The 20,568-nt window shown below is 37.7% G+C and overlaps 1 protein-coding gene and 1 long non-coding RNA gene across 19 annotated transcripts in view; one reads left to right on the forward strand and one right to left on the reverse strand.

The window, feature by feature from the left end:
- Positions 1-20,568, forward strand: part of MRTFB (myocardin related transcription factor B) — a 203,036-nt gene that overhangs the window by 133,484 nt on the left and 48,984 nt on the right. For 13 of the 16 annotated variants that reach the window (XR_012161142.1, XM_073362397.1, XM_073362400.1 and 10 more), the window contains 5 exons: positions 781-846; positions 4,328-4,383; positions 7,765-7,840; positions 10,264-10,425; positions 11,020-11,204. Coding sequence is in view for 15 of the 16 variants with exons in the window: in XM_073362397.1 (XP_073218498.1) it covers positions 781-846; positions 4,328-4,383; positions 7,765-7,840; positions 10,264-10,425; positions 11,020-11,204 (545 nt within the window). In the remaining variant the exon portion in view is untranslated. Of the gene's footprint in view, positions 1-780; positions 847-4,327; positions 4,384-6,074; positions 6,198-7,764; positions 7,841-10,263; positions 10,426-11,019; positions 11,205-20,568 lie in introns of those variants that run through there. The other 3 variants (XM_073362388.1, XM_073362391.1, XM_073362395.1) reach the window with 2 other exon arrangements.
- The window catches only part of LOC140918318 (uncharacterized), a 95,468-nt gene that overhangs the window by 6,214 nt on the left and 68,686 nt on the right, over positions 1-20,568 (reverse strand). The gene's annotated exons all lie outside the window — the stretch shown is intronic.

Raw genomic sequence — 20,568 nt, forward strand, 5'->3', positions numbered from 1 at the left:
TGTAATAGTATAAATAATAAAAAATAAGTACCTGTTTGAATATTTCATGAAGATTTCTTTGGAGATTATTTAAATAAAATATAGAATAGTTACCTCTAAAGTTTGGGCAGGACTTCCTTCAAATTACTAAATGGCAGATTTATTCAGTATTTAAATTAGACCATTGAGACAGGGTAAATCTCTCATTAATCAAGCAAGCAATTAATCTCTTCTTCAGTTCTCTATTTTTAAAATGGGAGAAATTCCCCTTTGTAAAATACTGAGATATTCAAGTCAAAGATGTTATGTAAGTGCAAAATTTTATTATTATTATTTATTATTGAGGAAATCAATGTAATGTGATTTCTTTAATTTGAAATTCATATCCTTCTGTATTAGAATCTGAATTTGAATCTAGAATCTGTTGTACATAAATAATCTAAAAAATCTTATCATATTTGTGAAAAAAATCATAAAATAGAATATGAAAATTTGAATTCTTAACAGCATTAATATATCGCTACAGAATACTGGTGTGCTTTGGATTCTAGACATGTCAGAAGGACATATAGTCACTATGTGTTTTTACTGAAGGTGTAACATTACCAAAGATTTTAAAAAGTAATCTACAGACCTATTATACAATATCCTGTGTCTGTTACTGAATAGAAATATTTTGATTGTGTTCAAAGTTGAAATATTTGACTTCTTAATTAGAATTTATATTGTTCTTTTCTGCAGCTTTAAGTAGGAGATAGTATCATAGCATGTGAATTAATGATTGCTATTTTCTTTTGCCAGTACTTCAGCTTAGGCTGCAGCAAAGACGGACAAGAGAACAGCTGGTGGACCAGGGCATCATGCCACGTAAGACTAATTTTATTTACAGTAACTTGTATCATATTTCAAGACATATAAAATAATTGAAGATGAAAATTTCTAAGGAAAGCAGTCGTGATAACTTTGTCATTTGATTATGTTCATGTAATACCTACAGGAAAATTATAGCTAATTTAAATAAGAGGTATTTAAAATACAAGGTAAAGACAGTAAACTAAATTAATCTGCAGACAGAATAGCCACTGTGTTAGCATCTCCCTAGAGTTGGAGACATTTGAAATAAGAGCAGACAAATGATAGAAAATACTGGGCCTAATTGTTCTTTACAACAGTTTAACCTGTGAGTAACTTCACTGCAAATGATTGAATTACACCAATGAAAGCAAGTGGACAAATAAGGCTTACTGAATGACTTAGGAAGTCATTTCCATCTCTAATTCTATGATATAGTCTAAAACAAAGTTACTGTTTATTAATTTAGTTACAGTTTGAAAATGTAGATAATTTAGATGCTTTTTATTAATCAGGTACAGTTTGAAAACTAACTTAATTTAGTTATGTTAGTTGTATTTACAGTACTATGTATCTGAAATTACTATATTGTATTTTTAAAAATATATGGTTTCTTTGTAAATGATTTCAGTACTTTAAAGTAAACTAACTATATTTGGTCTTAAGGTCCATTTTCCCCCTTGACTTTGCTTATTTAGGGTTAGTGGCTGTTTCACAAGCACAAAGGTACCCTAAAGTCAGTTTAATCAATAGCAGAAGATCCCCATGCATAAGGGGTTTGAGTGGCATAGAGCTGCTGTTCCAACTCCAGCACCACCACCGCTCCATGCCCCATGAAAAAGGAGAGGGCTCTGGTTGTGGTGTTTTTATGCCCTGGCTATCCCTGACTGCCATAACATTCTTTAGGGACCATAAGCAGCTTGACCAAGGTAGAGCAGCCTATGGCTATTTTAACTTATGCTAGCCGGGTGGAAGGCAGTCCTAGGATCAGGGGAGTGCAAAGATAGATTAAAGCCACCTTTGATACCACCATCCCTAGTTGCATTGAATACTTTTTTCTCCCCCACCTCTGAGCATCTTTATCTTAGTCCATTTTTAGAATCAGTGGAAGTTGACAATGTCTAGTAAGAGAAAACTGGACTCCGTAGATTATGGACCCCATTAGAAAAATTATTCTTTATGCAATAAACAAATAAACCTATTTAAAATTACAAAAATACATTAGTTACAATTATTATAAATAATATTCAAGTCTTCACTGGTTGAAGTCACAATTCGTTGCATTCCTTGCATGGCTTCTTGAAATTAATCTCTTCTTGAAGTTTCCAGTTACCCAACACATCTGAGACTGCTTAACCATAGTATCCTCTTAACCTTTTCAGTACAGTAGTGGCTTATCAGTAAGGCTACATTTTAGTAAAGGATATTTTTAGTAAAGGTCACAGGCAGTAAACAAAAATTCATGTCCCTTGACCTGTCCATGACTTTTACTATATACCCCTGACTAAAACTTTGGGGGTGGGATACCACTGAGCAGGGGTGCAGGTGCTGGAGCGGCAGCACGGGTACTGGGGCGGGTTGCAGCTGCGGGGAGGGCACCATGGGTGCTGCGGCAGGGGCAGGTTTCCTACCTGGCTCCTGGGAAGCGGCAACCTCCAGCTCCTAGCTCCACGTGCTGCCTCCACTCGACCCCAAATCCCGGTTCTGACGCTCCCATTGGCTGGGAACCTTGTCCAATGGGAGCTGCAGAGGAGGTGCCTGCAGGTGGAGGCAGCACATGGAGCTAGGAGCTTAGCCTGCAGAAGAGAAGAATGAGGGGGGATTTGATAGCTGCTTTCAACTACCTGAAAGGGGGTTCCAAAGAGGATGGCTCTAGACTGTTCTCAATGGTAGCAGATGACAGAACGAGGAGTAATGGTCTCAAGTTGCAGTGGGGGAGGTTTAGATTGGATATTAGGAAAAACTTCTTCACTAAGAGGGTGGTGAAACACTGGAATGCGTTACCTAGGGAGGTGGTAGAATCTCCTTCCTTAGAGGTTTTTAAGGTCAGGCTTGACAAAGCCCTGGCTGGGATTATTTAACTGGGAATTGGTCCTGCTTTGAGCAGGGGGTTGGACTAGATGACCTTCTGGGGTCCCTTCCAACCCTGATATTCTATGATTCTATGATTAGGAGCTGAGGGAAGGGAGTTCCTGTCACCCTTCTGGGGAGCTCCCCCCACCCGAGGTAAGCACCGCCCTGCACCCCAATCCCCAGCCCTGAGCCTCCCACACCCAAACTCCTGGTGCTAGGGAGTGAGGAGGTTGAGACTGCCCCAGCAGCAGCTGGTGCGGCTGGCCCAGGGGCTGCCTGAGCTGCTCAGGCGGCTCCCAGGCCAACTGCAGGGGCTACCCCAGAAGTCACGGAAAGTCATGGAATCCGTGACTTCTGTGACAAACACGGAGCCTCACTTCTCAGTGATCTTCATCTATACCTTATCTCTCAAGGACAGCTGGGCTTTCAGCTACCATGTTGCAGACTTCTTACACTGTGGAGTGGGCTCGGAGGGCACCTTTCTTTTTCTGTCTGGGAATCAACAGACCTCACTAGGAAAGTGAAGAGATCACACTTTAAAAATACAAATGTTTCCAGGATTTTTTCCCTTAAATGTTTATATTTTCTTGAAAATTGCTTCAGAATGAAACACAGCATTATGGTGCTATCCTATTTTAACTGTACTTTACTTTGAATATTTTGTGTTTTTACAATGTTTAAAAATAGATTAGTGCAGACAGTTCTTAGTAAAAGACAATTTCTATACCTGCCTGTTGAATGTTTTGTGCATTGATCTTTCCTGTATTTATTATTAGAGAAAATAAATCATAAGTGAAGGGTAATGTAGTGGGACAGATGTCCCACTACATTATTTCAGTATTTTGAATGGTGGCTGATAAAATTCTACCATAGAGCACTTTATTGGTAAATAGCTAGGGGACACCAGCATATGACATAGGTAACATAAAATATTAGAATTTATTAGGGTATCACAGTGTACCTTTAAAATGTTCTAATGTGCTCTGCCTATGCTTGAGAAGTGGAGTTTGTTTTGCCTTCATGATCGACAGCTTTGCTTAGCTACAAATCCCAATTTAGAATCTGTACCTCTGTTATATCAGTGAGTTACAGTAATTTTCTATGTGAGAAAAAGACTTAACCTGTACATATTTTAACAATGAGTTACAATCTCAGAGTGGAATGCCTCCCTGTACAGAGGGCCAGCACAAAGAATATGCAATACTTCAGTCCCACTTAAGCTGTCTGCACAGGGATGAATTTAACCTTCAGTAAATACAAGCAAATAATAAATAGAAAGAGTCAGGTGTTGGGCAAGTAAAATGGAGTCCCATACCGGATGTAGTGTTGAGTGCAAGATGCCTATCCTTAACTAATACACTGATTAGAGCATTTCATTTGGAAACCATTTCCTGTCAGTTTAACTCTTTCTTTCTTCTCACAGCTTTGAAAAGCCCAGCTGCATTCCATGAGCAGAGAAAGAGCTTGGAACGAGCCAGGGTAAGGGATGTAGTTTATACTTTCTTTAAAACTATCAACGTACTATTAATATCTGAAAAAAGAAAGCTAATTTATTACTTATGAAAAACAAAAATAGATCAGAAAAAAATGTGAGGTAGGCAGTTCTCAGACTGCATAGGACGTTTTATTATCATTGCAAATAGTCTATGGTAATATTCTGGAAGAATCCCTAAAATTGAAATGCAACATTTGTAGCAAATCTCTTGTGTTGCGTGGGAGTGTTTTAATTCTCCACCGATACCAGACAGGTTGGGGGCTTAAATGTGACAGTACTCTATTGCAGGTCTTCCCCCAGTCCAAGAAGAGCACTGTTAAAATGACAATAGAGAAAGATGACATGTTTTGTACAAGGAAACAGGCCTTGCCTGTGCTGAAGTTTTTATGCACCAGTGCAGCTGTATCAGTGTAGGTACTCTAGTGGCTAAAACTGCATTGTGGATAAGCCTTAATCCAGGCAAGAGGGGAAAAAATGCCGCTGTCATATGATCCATCCTGACATCCGGTGCTCTAGGACTTCAGCAACAGTTGTAGTGCCTGCATGCTTTTTCTGTAGCTTGATCCAGCTTTGGATCATTGTAAAATTTACTGGCCTTTCCCCAGCACCAATTCTTGCTCATTCTGCCTTCCCCACTGGTTGCCGTGGAGACACACCAAAGAACAAAGCTCAGTGGTGCATGAGTTGCTGCATACTACACAGAATCATAGCAGTTCCACTCCGTTTACATTCTTCCGCAGATGTGGAATGCAGAATATTGCCCTTAGATCTATTTCCAGTCTGCCTGTCTTCAGATTCAAGAAGTCACCACTGATCTGGATCACATTCAGAATTACCTTAAATTATGTAGAAAGGGATGGGGCCATTGATACAGCTACTGCCATGTACAGTACTGTTTCAGTCCACCTTCTGGTACTATTTTATGGAGGATAATGAACAAATTGATATCTTCTAATACATATCCTTTATAAGAGAAACACAGGTAGGACAAAAAGAAAAGGAGGACTTGTGGCACCTTAGAGACTAACCAATTTATTAGAGCATAAGCTTTCGTGAGCTACAGCTCACTTCCTCAGATGCATATCGTGGAAACTGCAGCAGGCTTTATATATACACAGAGAATATGAAACAATACCTATTCCCACCCCACTGTCCTGCTGGTAATAGCTTATCTAAAGTGATTTCCAGCACAAATCCAGGTTTTCTCACCCTCCACCCCCCCACACAAATTCACTCTCCTGCTGGTGATAGCCCATCCAAAGTGACAACTCTTTACACAATGTGCATGACAATCAAGCTGGGCTATTTCCTGCACAAATCCAGGTTCTCACATCCCCCCCACCCCCATACACACACAAACTCACTCTCCTGCTGGTAATAGCTCATCCAAACTGACCACTCTTCAAGTTAAAATCCAAGTTAAACCAGAACATCTGGGGGGGGGGGTAGGAAAAAACAAGAGGAAACAGGCTACCTTGCATAATGACTTAGCCACTCCAAGTCTCTATTTAAGCCTAAATTAATAGTATCCAATTTGCAAATGAATTCCAATTCAGCAGTTTCTCGCTGGAGTCTGGATTTGAAGTTTTTTTGTTTTAAGATAGCGACCTTCATGTCTGTGATCGCGTGACCAGAGAGATTGAAGTGTTCTCCGACTGGTGTATGAATGTTATAATTCTTGACATCTGATTTGTGTCCATTTATTCTTTTACGTAGAGACTGTCCAGTTTGACCAATGTACATGGCAGAGGGGCATTGCTGGCACATGATGGCATATATCACATTGGTGGATGTGCAGGTGAACGAGCCTCTGATAGTGTGGCTGATGTTATTAGGCCCTGTGATGGTGTCCCCTGAATAGATATGTGGGCACAGTTGGCAACGGGCTTTGTTGCAAGGATAAGTTCCTGGGTTAGTGGTTCTGTTGTGTGGTATGTGGTTGTTGGTGAGTATTTGCTTCAGGTTGCGGGGCTGTCTGTAGGCAAGGACTGGCCTGTCTCCCAAGATTTGTGAGAGTGTTGGGTCATCCTTTAGGATAGGTTGTAGATCCTTAATAATGCGTTGGAGGGGTTTTAGTTGGGGGCTGAAGGTGACGGCTAGTGGCGTTCTGTTATTTTCTTTGTTAGGCCTGTCCTGTAGTATATATATAATATATAAAGCCTGCTGCAGTTTCCACGATATGCATCTGAGGAAGTGAGCTGTAGCTCACGAAAGCTTATGCTCTAATAAATTGGTTAGTCTCTAAGGTGCCACAAGTCCTCCTTTTCTTTTTGCGAATACAGACTAACACGGCTGTTACTCTGAAACCTGTCATTATACAGGTAGGACAGCTGACAATTTTTTTAAAATACAGTTTGAAAACTTTTAATAAAAATCTGGACTCTAGGACAAGGTTAGCTATGCCTGAATTATTCTGCACAATCCAATAAGAGTCAGTCATCGTGCCATAACTTCATAAAACTGTCCAACTTTAAACTGTGAAATCTAGTCATCTAGATCTTCAAACTTATTCCAAAGAGATGGGTTTCTTTTAAGAAAATTAATAAGGATGTTACTTTGCACAGCACATTTTAATAGCAAAGGTCTTAACTGTGCTATATGACATGGATCTGCATTATGGTACAGCGGATCTCTGGATTGCTCCTGGGTTGCTTACGCAGGGATTGTGACTCAGACACTTCAGTCCCTTGCACAGGATGTGTTAATGTGTGTAGAGAAGCCTCTCTATGTACCAACACAAGGGCCAGGAGCAATTTATTCATTAGTGCTGGCTGCTGCTTTGAAGTAGAGATGTCACTAACTTTCAAGTAAAGAAAAAAATTGAGTTTTAAAAGCAGTTCAAAGGCAATTTCTGTCTTGCTTACTGGAGTCATTTTATGTCTGTACTAGTGTGCTGCATTTCCCAAATTCCCATTCAATCACACCAATTAGATTTAGATTTCAATCTCCCTTTCTTGCTCTGTGTGTTTAGGTTGGAGGAAGAGGGGTAGTTAGGCAGAGAGTCTGTTTAAGGTGGGTCGTTTTATGGGATCCTTGTTATTTGTAAACTATTCAGGGGAGGGGAACTAAGTTTTATCCTATGCCCTGTAAATTGTTAGCTATACTTACTGTGCAATATAAATACTTCAGTAATCACAAACATAAAGCCACAACCTAAGCTTTAATGCAAAGTCTTGCCAAAAATTCTGAAGTTTTGATGGCTTTGTTCATAAGGAAACATTTTCAGTACAAAAAATAAATCTCTCCCACAACAGAAAACAGTGATGCTCGTAAAAGTTTGTGTGAATGAACAAATTGCTTTGTTCTGTAGTTATTAGCATTTGTGTGATGCTTTCTCCCCCCCTCCCTTTTTTTTTTTTTTAAAGACTGAAAATTTTCTGAAGCACAAGATTCGCAGCAGACCAGATCGATCAGAATTGGTCAGAATGCATATTCTGGAAGGTAGGAACCCATATATCCTGTTTTTCAGGCTAAGGGTTTATTTTAGTTTTGGGCTATCTAACTGAATCAAGCTTAGTTATGAGGTACTTATTAAGGTGCAAGACTTCTTTTGCATGCCAATCTGTGGTTCAGGTAATTGGCACTCCATGGAGACTTGAACCAGTGGGGAGGAATCTTTATCCTTAATCCATAGGACAGCAGAGAAGACACTCCTGGCCACGGCTGTCTTCTCAGCTGTGAGGAGGATGTCTCTATAGCCACTGTTTCCCTTAAATAAAAATTGTGTTGTATTATATAAAGTTAATTGCTGTATTATCTATCTCCTAAGGGTTGTACATACAGTATACATTGTTGCAGTCTTTCCAGGAAGCCCTGAAACAATCTTTTAAGGGATGTTTTCCGCAGTAGATTAACCATTAATGAGCTTGTCTCTCCACATTTTGTTGCCTTGCTGTTCAGGTAAATTTAATACTCAGAAATAATAAAATCAGTTTTTGAATGGGATAGCATTAGCATGTTTTAATATTGAAATCCCATTGTATGTACAAACAGCAGTATTAAAAACCAAAATGAATTAACAGTATTCCATTTGGTGAAATAGTCTGCTGTTTTTAGTTTTCAGAACATGAACTACACTCAGATCAGGATTCTTCATATTGACAGACCATCTGCATTTTGTCATTAAAATTAGCGCGCAACAAACATCTAACAACCTTTAAAATTACATTTTAAAATTAAGCCTTTTATAGTTGAGTTTGGCAAGAGAGTCTCCAAAAAATTTGTTTTGAAGTTGAAAAACAACAGTTTAATGGATTGCATTCATATTTGTTCTGGGAAAACTGTCATTAGGGCTAAAGTCATATCAAGTTTCTGCACAGTATATTGGGAAACAGCCAAGACGTTACATTTTGAAAATTGGGGTTTATAATGGAAATACCAATTCACCCTTAACTGTAAGAGTGCTGCTATAATGTATACATTTTTACTAATATGATCTGCTTTTAGATTTATGAATCATATTAGTTCTGTGTGTCATACTTTTGGTTTCACACACATGATTACATATATGCTGATATTATTACGATAGAATAAGAAGTGCCTGCATTCTTTAAAATGTCCCTGATGGGTTTTTTCTTTCTACTTCAGCCTACTTAATGAGTCTAGCAGAATAAATTGGTAGTCTTACTTTGGTGACAAAGGCCATGATTTGGCAAAGTGTATAAGCAATTGCGTAATTTTAAACTGACTCAGGTGCTTAAAGTTAAATGTGTTTAAATTCTTTGCTGAATTGGGGCCAAAGTAATTGAAGATTGTTTTTCAGGTCAAATTTGACTCAAATTTTACCTTTGTAAAAATATGCTCATCGAATTCGTGAGGATTTTTTTTTTAATAATGAAAATCTTTTCAAATAAACAAAATATGTCACTGGAGTGTTTTAAGCAAATAAACATTACCCTCTGGAGTTTTCAATTCAAACATAAGCTGGAGAATTGCAAGTGAACTTGACAAGAAACTAGCTATCATCAAATGCAAATTGTGAAAGAAATGTCAAAAGTAACCAATACTATATCATAAAGTGTTAAGTTGTATAAGTTGTTTTAATTATTTCAGTAACATAGAAAAGGACTTTTTTGTAATAAAACATTTAAATCTGATAGTGCCTCTCTAATAGGTCACCACCATTTATATAGCTGCTTATACTAATAAACAGCATTTTGGTGTCCTGTCCGTCTGTTGTAGTGTACAGTAAATATTATACACCTTGTTTATGTTGTGTAGATTCTGTAGCTGCAAGTTGCATCCTAAATTGATGACAGGGCAGGGTCCTTGATCAGAGTGCCTAAGAAACTTGATTTGGGATCCCCAGGCACTACCATAATTTAATAATAAAATTTATAATTATTATTAAATACTATGTTGGTTGGTTGAGCCCGTATGAGCTTGATTTCTTTGGCTGGGTATAAGTTTTTGAATTTAAATTTTAAATTTCGTCTTGTGATGCTGAGGAAATTTATTGTAAGTGCACTAAAAAGGACAAATGACTTCCTAAAACCAGAAAGTTTTTCTGAGTTGGTCTTTTTTCAAATGTTTACCTTTTGTTAAAAATGTTACAAATACACATTGTTGTGATGGCTGCAAAAGTGCTATATTTAGCTAATTGTGGGAGGATATTATAAACAAGAGCTATCTAGAACATTTTCCTTTTCTAATACTAATTTTGAGAATCTGTAGATAAGTTAGTACTATATATGTATTTTTTATAACAAAATGACACTCTCTAATAAAGGACTAAAATAACTCACCGATGTTTTAAAGTTTTCGACATGCATGGAGGTATGGCTATGAAGATCAAAAGCTATTTTGATGGTCTTAAAATGAGACAAAATAGTTAACAAAATCATTAAGAGTTTTATCTCTTTTAGAGACATTTGCAGAACCCTCACTGCAGGCAACTCAGATGAAACTGAAGAGAGCTCGGCTGGCAGATGATCTGAATGAGAAGATTGCTCAGAGGCCTGGCCCTATGGAACTGGTGGAAAAGAACATCCTTCCTGTCGACTCCAGTGTTAAAGAAGCAATTATAGGCAAGTAGAAGAGCTACAACTTGGATCTGTTATCAATAAGGCAATATGAGAAATTAGTAATTTGAACCTTAACTTTAAAGGTTAGTTGAAAAAAAACCCGTAAAGTTAATTAGCTATGTATTATGTCAACTTCTAAGATACTTATGCCCTACCAGCACTAAAGTGAGCAAAGTAATACTATTTTTATTCAAACTCAGTTTTAACTGTACAGTTGATCGGACTATAAAGCTATGTCAGTCTTACATGAGTGAATCTTTTAATTATTAAAAATAGTTAAAAATTAATTGACGCTACATAAATGACTCTTATTTACTCACCTCCGATATTAAGGGACCATCCCACTAAATGCTCAAACATACTGAATACAGTTCTTCTCATCCTTTCTTAGAAGACCATCACCATCGAGCAACCAATTTTTGGACCCTTGAATATCATTTAAGATGGCTTTTATTGTGTTAAAAATAACATTTATATCCAAAAATATTTAAATACAAAACATAGTATGCTAGTTGATTTCCAACATTTCATGGCTCCTCTAGCTAGCTAAATATTGACTTCTGAAACTAAATAGTTTATTTATTGTAAACATCCTAGCAGTTGGACAAGAGAGTTATCCCCAAGCTTTGGATGATTACTCATTTGATGAAGACAGCAGTGACGCTTTATCTCCAGATCAGCCTGCTAGCCAGGAATCCCAGGGTTCAGCAGCGTCTCCTGGTGAGCCAAAAACAAGGGACTCGCCATCATCAGTCACACCGAACACTACTTCTACTACACAGGTACAGTTTATAAATGTCAGAATCAAATCACAAACCTATCTATTGTAGTACTGTATTGCAGTAAAGAGAGCACTGATAAAAAAGCACATTTACCATAACATGATATTTAACTTTCTGTGTGTTTTTGTCGCATTTCACTTCAATGGTGCTCATTCTAGGGTGACAGATTCAGACCAGAAGAATATAAGAGAGTGCTGGAAGGCAGGTATATCCACCTTCAGAATGAGCAGACCCGTGTTCCCTGGATAGCCAAACAAAGGTTACTCCAGGCCAATTAAGACACCTGATGCCAATTAACCAGTTAAGGCCGTTAGGCTAATGGAGACAGCTGAAACCAATCAAGGTCCCACTTATACTGTTTAAAAGCTCTCCTTCCACCTTTCACCTTCCAGTGCCCTCCAGGAGGCTGAGGTGAAAGGAGCTGGAGGAGAGGAAGCATTGCTGAATCCTGAGGTAAGGGTGAAGCTAGGAAAAGGGGACCATGGGGAAAGTGGCCCAGGGAATCAAAGCAGTTTCAGTGGTGAAGGGAAAACCACCAACAGGTGCTACCATTAGAATCCCTGGGCCGGAACCTGGAGTAGAGGGCGTGTCCGGGTTCTCCCCTCTTCCCACCCCCACTCTACAGAGATCCCCTGGAGAAGGGAAGCAGGACTCAGTCCAGGCAGGAGGCCGAACTGCGTCTACTGAGCTCTATGGAGCAATAGAGACTGTGTGGTATTCCCCCTTCCCATCTCCCACACTGGCCGGTGATGAAAGTAACTCAATAGGCTGTGACTCTTGTCGCTAGACTAAGAAAGGGAGGTCACACTGGGGCCATATCAAGTTTCTGAGGCCACTGAATCTTCCCAGAAGCGCAGGACCCACCAATACAGGCTCGGGACTTTGTCACACTAGGTACTGTTGACCAAAGTTGGAGGACATATTTGATCAAAGAGAGGTACTGAAGGCCCCGAACATAACACAGGAAAAGGAGGAAGCAAATAAAGAGCACTAATTGTGTTCTCACCTTTCTTTATTTCCCTCATTTTTTTTCATTAATATTAATAATTTTTAACTCTTCTTTTGTTTTATCTTTCCTACTGGCCACCATCTCTGTGTCTCTTTCTATGCTATATATGACCCTAGAAATACTTCCTCATCTTAAATATCAGATTTCATTCATCACACTGCCAAGCAACTCAACAAGCTTTTAAAAACTCTCAATATTATTTGTGTAGGCTACTTTTCATGTTGATAAAATAACCGGCTTTAACTTAAGCAAAAAGTCAAAAACTATTCTTTTTAAAGTATTGTGCTGGTTAAAATCCAGTTACCTCAAAAATGAACTTGTGACACTTCTTGGTTCCCCTCTGTATGAACATGGTAGAGAAATAGATGGAGTGAACATGACCTACCTGCCTGCCAGTGTGTTAAAGAAATCTTTGCTCGTATTCTGTAATGTGGCCTCCCACCATCATATGAGGATTGCATTTTACTTTTCCCTTTATTGCAAGTACCCTTCCTCTGCACCCTTAAAAACAATGTAACTTTGTATAGTTGTTCCCCCACTTTTCTTGTAGTATTTAGGACACTGAACAAACAGTAAAAATATCATGGTGGTAAAAAACATAAAATATTAAATCTAACCCTGCAGACTGCTGTTCAAAAATCTGAGAAAGGTGGGATTTGTAGACCTTGCACACCCTTCTCACCTTCATCAACCTGAAACCTCAATCCAGAATCCAAATATATGCATGGAACTTCCTCCACAGTCAACATGGATAAACATTCAGGAACTGCTTTAAAAATAATGGAGGTGGCAACATTCATTCTCATAAGAGAGAGAAAACAGATCAGTTCCTAAAGTATCCCATTCTTAGCTGTTACACTGTGCAAAAGTGTTTGGGTCACTTCTGAATTTAGGTATACTTCATAGCAGTGTATTGTGATAGCCTTGTCTGGTCAGTTTGAACAGGGGGAACATATCTGTATTCCTTTTATTTGCTAAATGAATACAGGGAACATTTGTACTATTTAATTATGCAAAGTGGTTAACAAAAGCAGGGAACAGGAAATTTCCCATGTAGCATAATCTAACTAACCATTTCTTTGCTATCCATATATTTCACATTTCCACCGTACTTCAGAGATGACATTGAATTAGATATTTGGGGGAGGAAAGATCATATCCACTTAAACTCAGACACAAAAATAGATAAACCTTCGAAAAAGACAAACTTTCATGCTGTTTCAAGCTCTCTGCATAGTCTAGAACTGATAATGAATTAAATCATCTCAGATTCATTGCTTGCTAGTGTCTAATTATTGGATTCTTTTTAATGGAATTTAGAAACACTTGTTTACCTAGCTTACTTTTCAAATGCTTGCAGTAAAAGGGTTCAAAAAATAACTTATGGTTCAAAAAAGAACTAGATAAATTCATGGAGGATAGGTCCATGGCTATTAGCCAGGATGGGCAAGGATGGTGTTCCTAGTCTCTGTTTGCCAGAAGCTGGGAATGGGCAACAGGGAATGGATCACTTGATGATTACCTGTTCTGTTCATTCCCTCTGGGGCACCTGGCATTGGTCACTGTTGGAAGACAGGATACTGGGCTAGATGGACCTTTGGTGTGACCCAGTATGGCTGTTCTTATGTCGTTGCATTGGAATGTGCAGAACCCAGTTTGCTGTTCCTAGGTTCCAAGAGTGAAATCCTGGCTCCCTTGAAGTCAATAGCAAAACTCCCATTCACTTCAAGGAAGCCAAGATTTCACCCCATGCTTTTTCCAGAATCTGTAGAACCTCTGCAGTCATCCCAGAAGAATGTTTTGTCTTTAATAGTAATGATTAACTGCAGTTGCTACTGGGTTTTTAGTACCTTTCTTCATTCCAGATAGTTAACTTGTATAAATCATCATAATTCTGCTGAAGTTAATCAGTTGGGTATCTGGCCCTGTGTCTCCAGAAAAGATCACAGAATTAATGAAGATGTTGGTTTTTATATTTATATAATTTTAAAACAGTGTAGATGTTTGGTATTAAGAAACAAAACAAACTTGCTGTTTCTCACCTAAGCTGGATTTTCTTGTGTTTTCTTGCATTATGTATCTAAATTAGATTTTCCAAAGAAGAGTGAAAGTAAGGAAACCTGAAACACTAAAAGGAACAAAACTGGCAGATGCAACATTTCCCTAATCTATAATAAGATAACTGAATGTATCGTATTTTTTTAAATAGATGAACAAAAAATCAAATGTAGATTTGACTCAGTAGCTTCAAAATAATACTATCCACTGCCATGGAGAGATCGGAGCTTAATTGTTAGTCTTTGTAGCTTATGTTCTTAGGTCAAAGAAGCAACATTGCTTCTCTCAGGTGCTTCATTGACTGGTCCAAAGTCTCATTCATAAGGATGGCAGTTTTGTGTCTCTGACAGTATAAATTATTAGATCTAAAAGGGAAACAGATCGCCTCTACTTCTGAAGAGGCAATTAAGATGGATCCAAATGGCAGTATTATCCATTAAGAAGCTCCCAAGAGCCTAAATAGTGTCATCTCATTACATTGGTGTAAATCAGTAATAAATCCATTGTAAATTATCAATTCCACTGTAAATATGAAATATGAGTATTGGGACCATAGTCTCTTATTTCAAACATTTTTAAAAAATCATATAGTAGCAGACGGATGGAGGCATAATGCTGTACTTGAATTTCTTTTCTCAAAAGCCTGTCTCAACCAATTTGTAAAATTTGTAGACTTAAAGTACGAAACACTGTTACCCCCCATTATTTTTTTTTTGGATTATTAGTTTAACAGTTTATACCATTTAGAATAAGGCTGTCAAGTGATTAAAAAAAAATCATGATTAATCACGCTGTTGTTAAAGAATACCATTTATTTAAATATTTTAGATCTTTTCTACATTTTAAAATATATTGATTTCAATTACAACACAGAATACGAAGTGTACTGTGCTCATTTTATATTTATTTTTTATTTAAAACAATTGCACTAAAAAACCAAACAAATAGTGGCTCTCAATTCATACAAATACAAGTACTGTAGTGCAATCTCTTTATCATGAAAGTTGAACTTACAATTATGTACAAAAAATAACTGCATTCAAAAATAAAACAATATAAAACTTTAGAACTTACAAGTCCACTCAGTCCTACTTCTTGTTCAGCCAATCACTCAGACAAACAAGTTTGGTTACAATTTGCAGGCGACAATGCTGCCCACCTCTGGTTTACAGTGTCGCCTCAAAGTGAGAACAGGTGTGTTCAGCTGGCACTGTTGTAGCTTCAACCACCATTCCAGAGGACATACGTCCATGCTGATGATGGGTTCCATTCGATAACGATCCAAAGCAGAGAGGACCGACGCAATATTCATTTTTATCATCTGAGTCAGATGCCATCAGCAGAAGGCTGATTTTCTTTTTTGGTGGTTCGGGTTCTGTAGTTTCTGTATTGGAGCGTTGCTCTTTTAAGACTTCTGAAAGGATGCTCCACGCCTCGTCCCTCTCAGATTTTGAATGGCACTTCAGATTCTTAAACCTTAGGTTGAGTGCTATAGCTATTTTAGAAATCTCACATTAGTACCCTCTTTGCGTTTTGTCAAATCTGCTGTGAAGTGTTCTTAAAAAGAACATGTGCTAGGTCATCATCCAAGACTGCTATAACATGAAATATATGGCAGAATGCAGGTAAAACAGAACAGGACACATACAATTCTCTCTTCCCGAAGGAGTTCAATCACAAATTTAATTAATGCATTATTTTTTTAATGAGCGCCATGAGCATGGAAGCATGTCCTCTGTAATGGTGGCCGAAGCACAAAGGGGCATATGAATGTTTAGCATATTTGGCACTTAAATACCTTGCAACACCAGCTACAAAAATGCCATGCGAACACCTGTTCTCACTTTCAGGTGACATTGTAAATAAGAAGCAGGCAGCAATATCTCCGGTAAATGTAACCAACCTTGTTTGTCTTAGCAATTGGCTGAACAAGAAGTAGGACTGAGTGGGAGGGTCTAAAATTTTACATTGTTTTGGTTTTGAGTGCAGTTATGTAACAAAAAAAAGCTACATTTGTAAGTTACACTTTTACGATAAAGGGATTGCACTACAGTACTTGTATAAGGTGAATTGAAAAATACTATTTATTTTCTTGATAATTTTTACAGTGCAAATATTTGTAATCAAAAATAATATAAAGTGAGTACTGTACACTTTGTATTCTGTGTTTTAATAGAATCCAATATATTTGAAAATGTAGAAAAACATCCAAAATATTTAATAAATTTCAATTGGTATTCTATTGTTTAACAGTGCAATTAATCGCAATTTTTTAATCTTATTTTTTTTAATCTTTTAATCTTTTAATTTTTTTAATTTTTAATCTTAATTTTTTTTAAGTTAATTGAGTGAGTTAACTGTGATTAACTGACAGCCCTAATTTAGAAGAAAATATATATATAATATAAAATAAATAAAATTTGGAATTGCATTTCAAGCGCTCATAAGATCTATCCACTGATTGGTGAAAACTAGAACAGTTTAAATACGCAAAATGGAATGTTGAGATGCTTGATTCCCTCTTTCACAGTTCCTCTGAACTGCAAAAATAGTTTGAGCTTTGCAAGAAAACAAAAAAAAAATCTTCACAATAACATAGTTGTGTGGTCTAGAAAGGACAGTGACACTGTTTGACCTTGAATATTTCTGCATCTTTAAACATCTTATAAAAATGCTGCTGGAAAACAACTTGCCAGAATATCAGTGGAACTAACATCACTTGCACTGGAAATTAAATTTAAGTCTGACCAATTCCTAAAACAGATGGCTATGTGTATAATATAGTCATCTGGGCATTGTTATCATGAGTGCCTCTCGCTGGATTCCCACAGCCAGTTTTGGTATCTCCAGCCTTTGAGTTACTCAGTAGACCATTATTTATGATGCCTACTTGTATTAGATGTTGTCAGACTATTGGTTTTCCTCTATTGTTAATTCTTTGTGCCATTTTGGTCCTTGATTTCTTTGAAATAGCCAGCATGGATGCTGATTAGTATAAGTATGGTGCTGGGCTTTTTTGATAGGGGGACACTTATCCACTTGGAACTGGAGACCACCAACTCATTTAAAGAAGGTTACCAGACTTCCACTAGACTTTTGGTCACTGTTGGTCAGTAATGAATTTGATCTTAAGTCCAGTTGCTTTCAAGGAAATAAGGTAGTCACTATTCCCTAAATAAAATTATCCGTCTTTTTCTCATTCCTCTTTACACTACCAACACCTTATTTTTTTCTTTTCCTATGTCTTGCACTTCTTAGCCAGATTTCCTCCTTATTACATATTACTGCGCTCATGAACACTTAAATGTTCAACCCAATATCTTGCAAGTGTTTTTTATTTGCATATAGATTTCTAATAACCCATTGATAGTGATGTTTGGGATCTTCTGGTGCTTATACTATACATTCTTAATTGTATACTCTAAAATAAACATGTGTAGCTTTTGCAATGCAACTAAGAATAGCTATTTTACAGTTTATGGAAAGATTTAAGGAGGTAACAATTTTAATGGCCAGAGTAATGGGTATTAATGTAAACGTGTAATATCTCTTTTGGTTAATCATGGCTGTAATCTAGTGCTGGATTTTCAGAAGAACTTCATAGGGAGCTCAGGGTGTTTCATGAAGGTTCTATATACAAAGAACAAAATACATAACTGAGCACTTTGGAACATTTTCCCATTTGTTGTTTAAACTCACTTTATATCGGTACATTTATTTTTAAACTGAGCCAGTGGACTTCTAACATAGCCATGACTAGGGTGACCAGATGTCCTGATTTTATAGGGACAGTCCTGATTTTTGGGTCTTTTTCTATTGTAGGCTCCTATTACCCTTCCACCCCATCCTGATTTTTCACATTTGCTGTCTGGTCACCTTAGCCATGACTCCTGTAAAATTGCAGCTACTTTATACAAGGCATGGCAGAAACTGGAATTTTTCTGAACCTTTTTCCTGACCGCCACCATGATAAAATACAAAAAAGATTGCAAAATTCAAATTAAAGAAAAACATGTCTATCTAAGGCAGCTGATAGTGTACATCATTTAAAGTGCATTCCTTCCTGAGGGTGCAGATTGTGACATGAATTAGGTTCCATATGGAGAAAATGTAATGTGTGTTGGGGGAAATGAAAACAAACCACATGAAATCAGATCAGTAAGTGAAGAGTTAGGGTCCTTATGGATAGTTAAATAAAAATACTCGCATGGTAAGTGTTAGATACATGATAGCAACAACAACACAACAGAGCACTTACAGCTAATTTGAAAAGCACTTCAAATAGGGCTTTAAATCTTCTGGTTGCAGATTTTACACTGTGTTCCATACTCTTTTACATATACACCTAGAAGTACAAAACTGCTCCTCCACAGACTGAAACAGATGCTTATCTTCATGTTCCTCTTGAGATATAAGAATAAGAGCCCACATGTGGAACATGTGCCTGGGAATTTGCTCTTTCACTCTGTTAATTTCCTTGGACAAACCTGGCATTTTACTACAACAGAAAATATAAAGAATATTTTGAAAACAATGGCATATAGTCAGGACTCTTTGAAGACTTCCTCCTGTACATGTTTCCAGGCCTTAAAGAATTAAAACATTTATGATCCCTCAGCACAGATTGAGTGATGACCCAAAAGTCATCTTGCTTTCACCTAAGATGTTTGCATCTGGTAAGGATTAGGTGTTTTGACCTCATTACTTCAAACATGTCAAGTGATGATAACTGCTGCTTAATAGCCAATTTATTTTTAGACCAATTTCTGAACATTGAAGTACATTGCTCGATGAAGCAATGTGAAATTACTTTCCTAATACACTCAGACTAGCTGTTAACCTGATGCATGTTCACTTTCAGTTAATGGAGAAAGTGCAGAAATAACACATCTGTGATGGGAAATGGGAGATTTGTTCTTTTATTGTTGTCTTTACATATTTCCTTTAAGAAATAGAGAAGTGGCAACCAATCCACAATTAAAACCTGTTAAATTAGAAAACATGATAAGAAAATGAAGGACATTGTTTGCCCTTTCCTCCCCCTGCTTCCCCACCCCAAATAGAACTATTGTAAAAATGAGGAGTCCACCAAGCTGCATATTTCATATAGTTCACAGCCCTTTCAATTTGCACCTCATTGTCAATGTGAGAACAGGTAATTGACTGTGTGGCAGCTGGACTGTTCAAGTTCAAGTAACATGATGTTTGCTTGAGAGACAGCAGTTTGATTCCTAGTGTCAGTGAAATGGCAGGGTTCGATTGGTTTGGGGTGGGGTATTTTTTAATAGTACTAATAAAAAGCCATACTCTGAAGGGAAAAAAAGAAGAAATGTTGACTGGCTAGGTCAGGGAATTACACAGAACTACCACTTTAAATTTAGTTCCTTGTGCCATTGATCTCTGATGGCCGTAGACTTTGTTCCATGCAGGTAGGATGCTGTTTGCATTTAACCTTGCATTGTTAAGAAAACCTCAAATATGGTCATCCCTGTAAAATTCCATTCATTGAGAGTTGGCTGTAGTATCATTGCCTAGGTAAGTATAATCATGGGTACTGATACTACTGCATGTTTTAGGATTTAAAAGGCTGAATAAGGAAAATGAGTAGTGCTGCAGTTACTCAAAATAAGTTTTATTTTAGCTCTTTTACAATTATATTGTTCATGGTTAACCTCCTGCCTGAGAAAAAACAGAGATATGTTACCACACAGCACTTCCTAATCAAGCCTACTTTATTCTTAAGGTAAAAAGCTTTACAGAGAAAACATATTAAAAATGATAAAAGACCCTGTATACATGCTAATAAGCTTAGCAGAATTAACCCTAACATGGACTCTGTGAGGATCAGTCCTTCAGCCCTACCCAAGGGGAGCCTTTGTGGTTACCTGTTCATCACAGCTTCAGCTCAGAACAAACACCCAGTCCCTTCCAACCCCACACTGAGAATGTCTGAGCCCAAGGCCCATTCTAAAACCAGGTTATTTATCTAAAATCCTTTTCTTTGTCCGTTGGTCCCTGGAGAATGTAGTTTGAATTAATAAATGCGTACCTTTCCAGTGGGTGGCTTCAAAGGACTCATAGCAGAGGAAGTACATTAGCATCTCCCCATAGGTGCTGACTACATGGGTGCTTCAGGGCTGGAGCACCCACAGAGAAAAAAAAAGGTGGGTGCTGAGTACGCACAGGCAGCCCTCCCAATCAGCTGTGCACAGCGTGCAGGAGGTGCTGGGGTGGGGTGAGGGTGGGGTGCACTTGGAGGAGGGGACAGAATGGGTTGGGAAGAGGCAGTGCAGAGGT

The sequence above is a fragment of the Lepidochelys kempii genome, chromosome 10 (assembly GCF_965140265.1).
Source record: "Lepidochelys kempii isolate rLepKem1 chromosome 10, rLepKem1.hap2, whole genome shotgun sequence".
Lineage (NCBI taxonomy): Eukaryota > Metazoa > Chordata > Testudines > Cheloniidae > Lepidochelys > Lepidochelys kempii.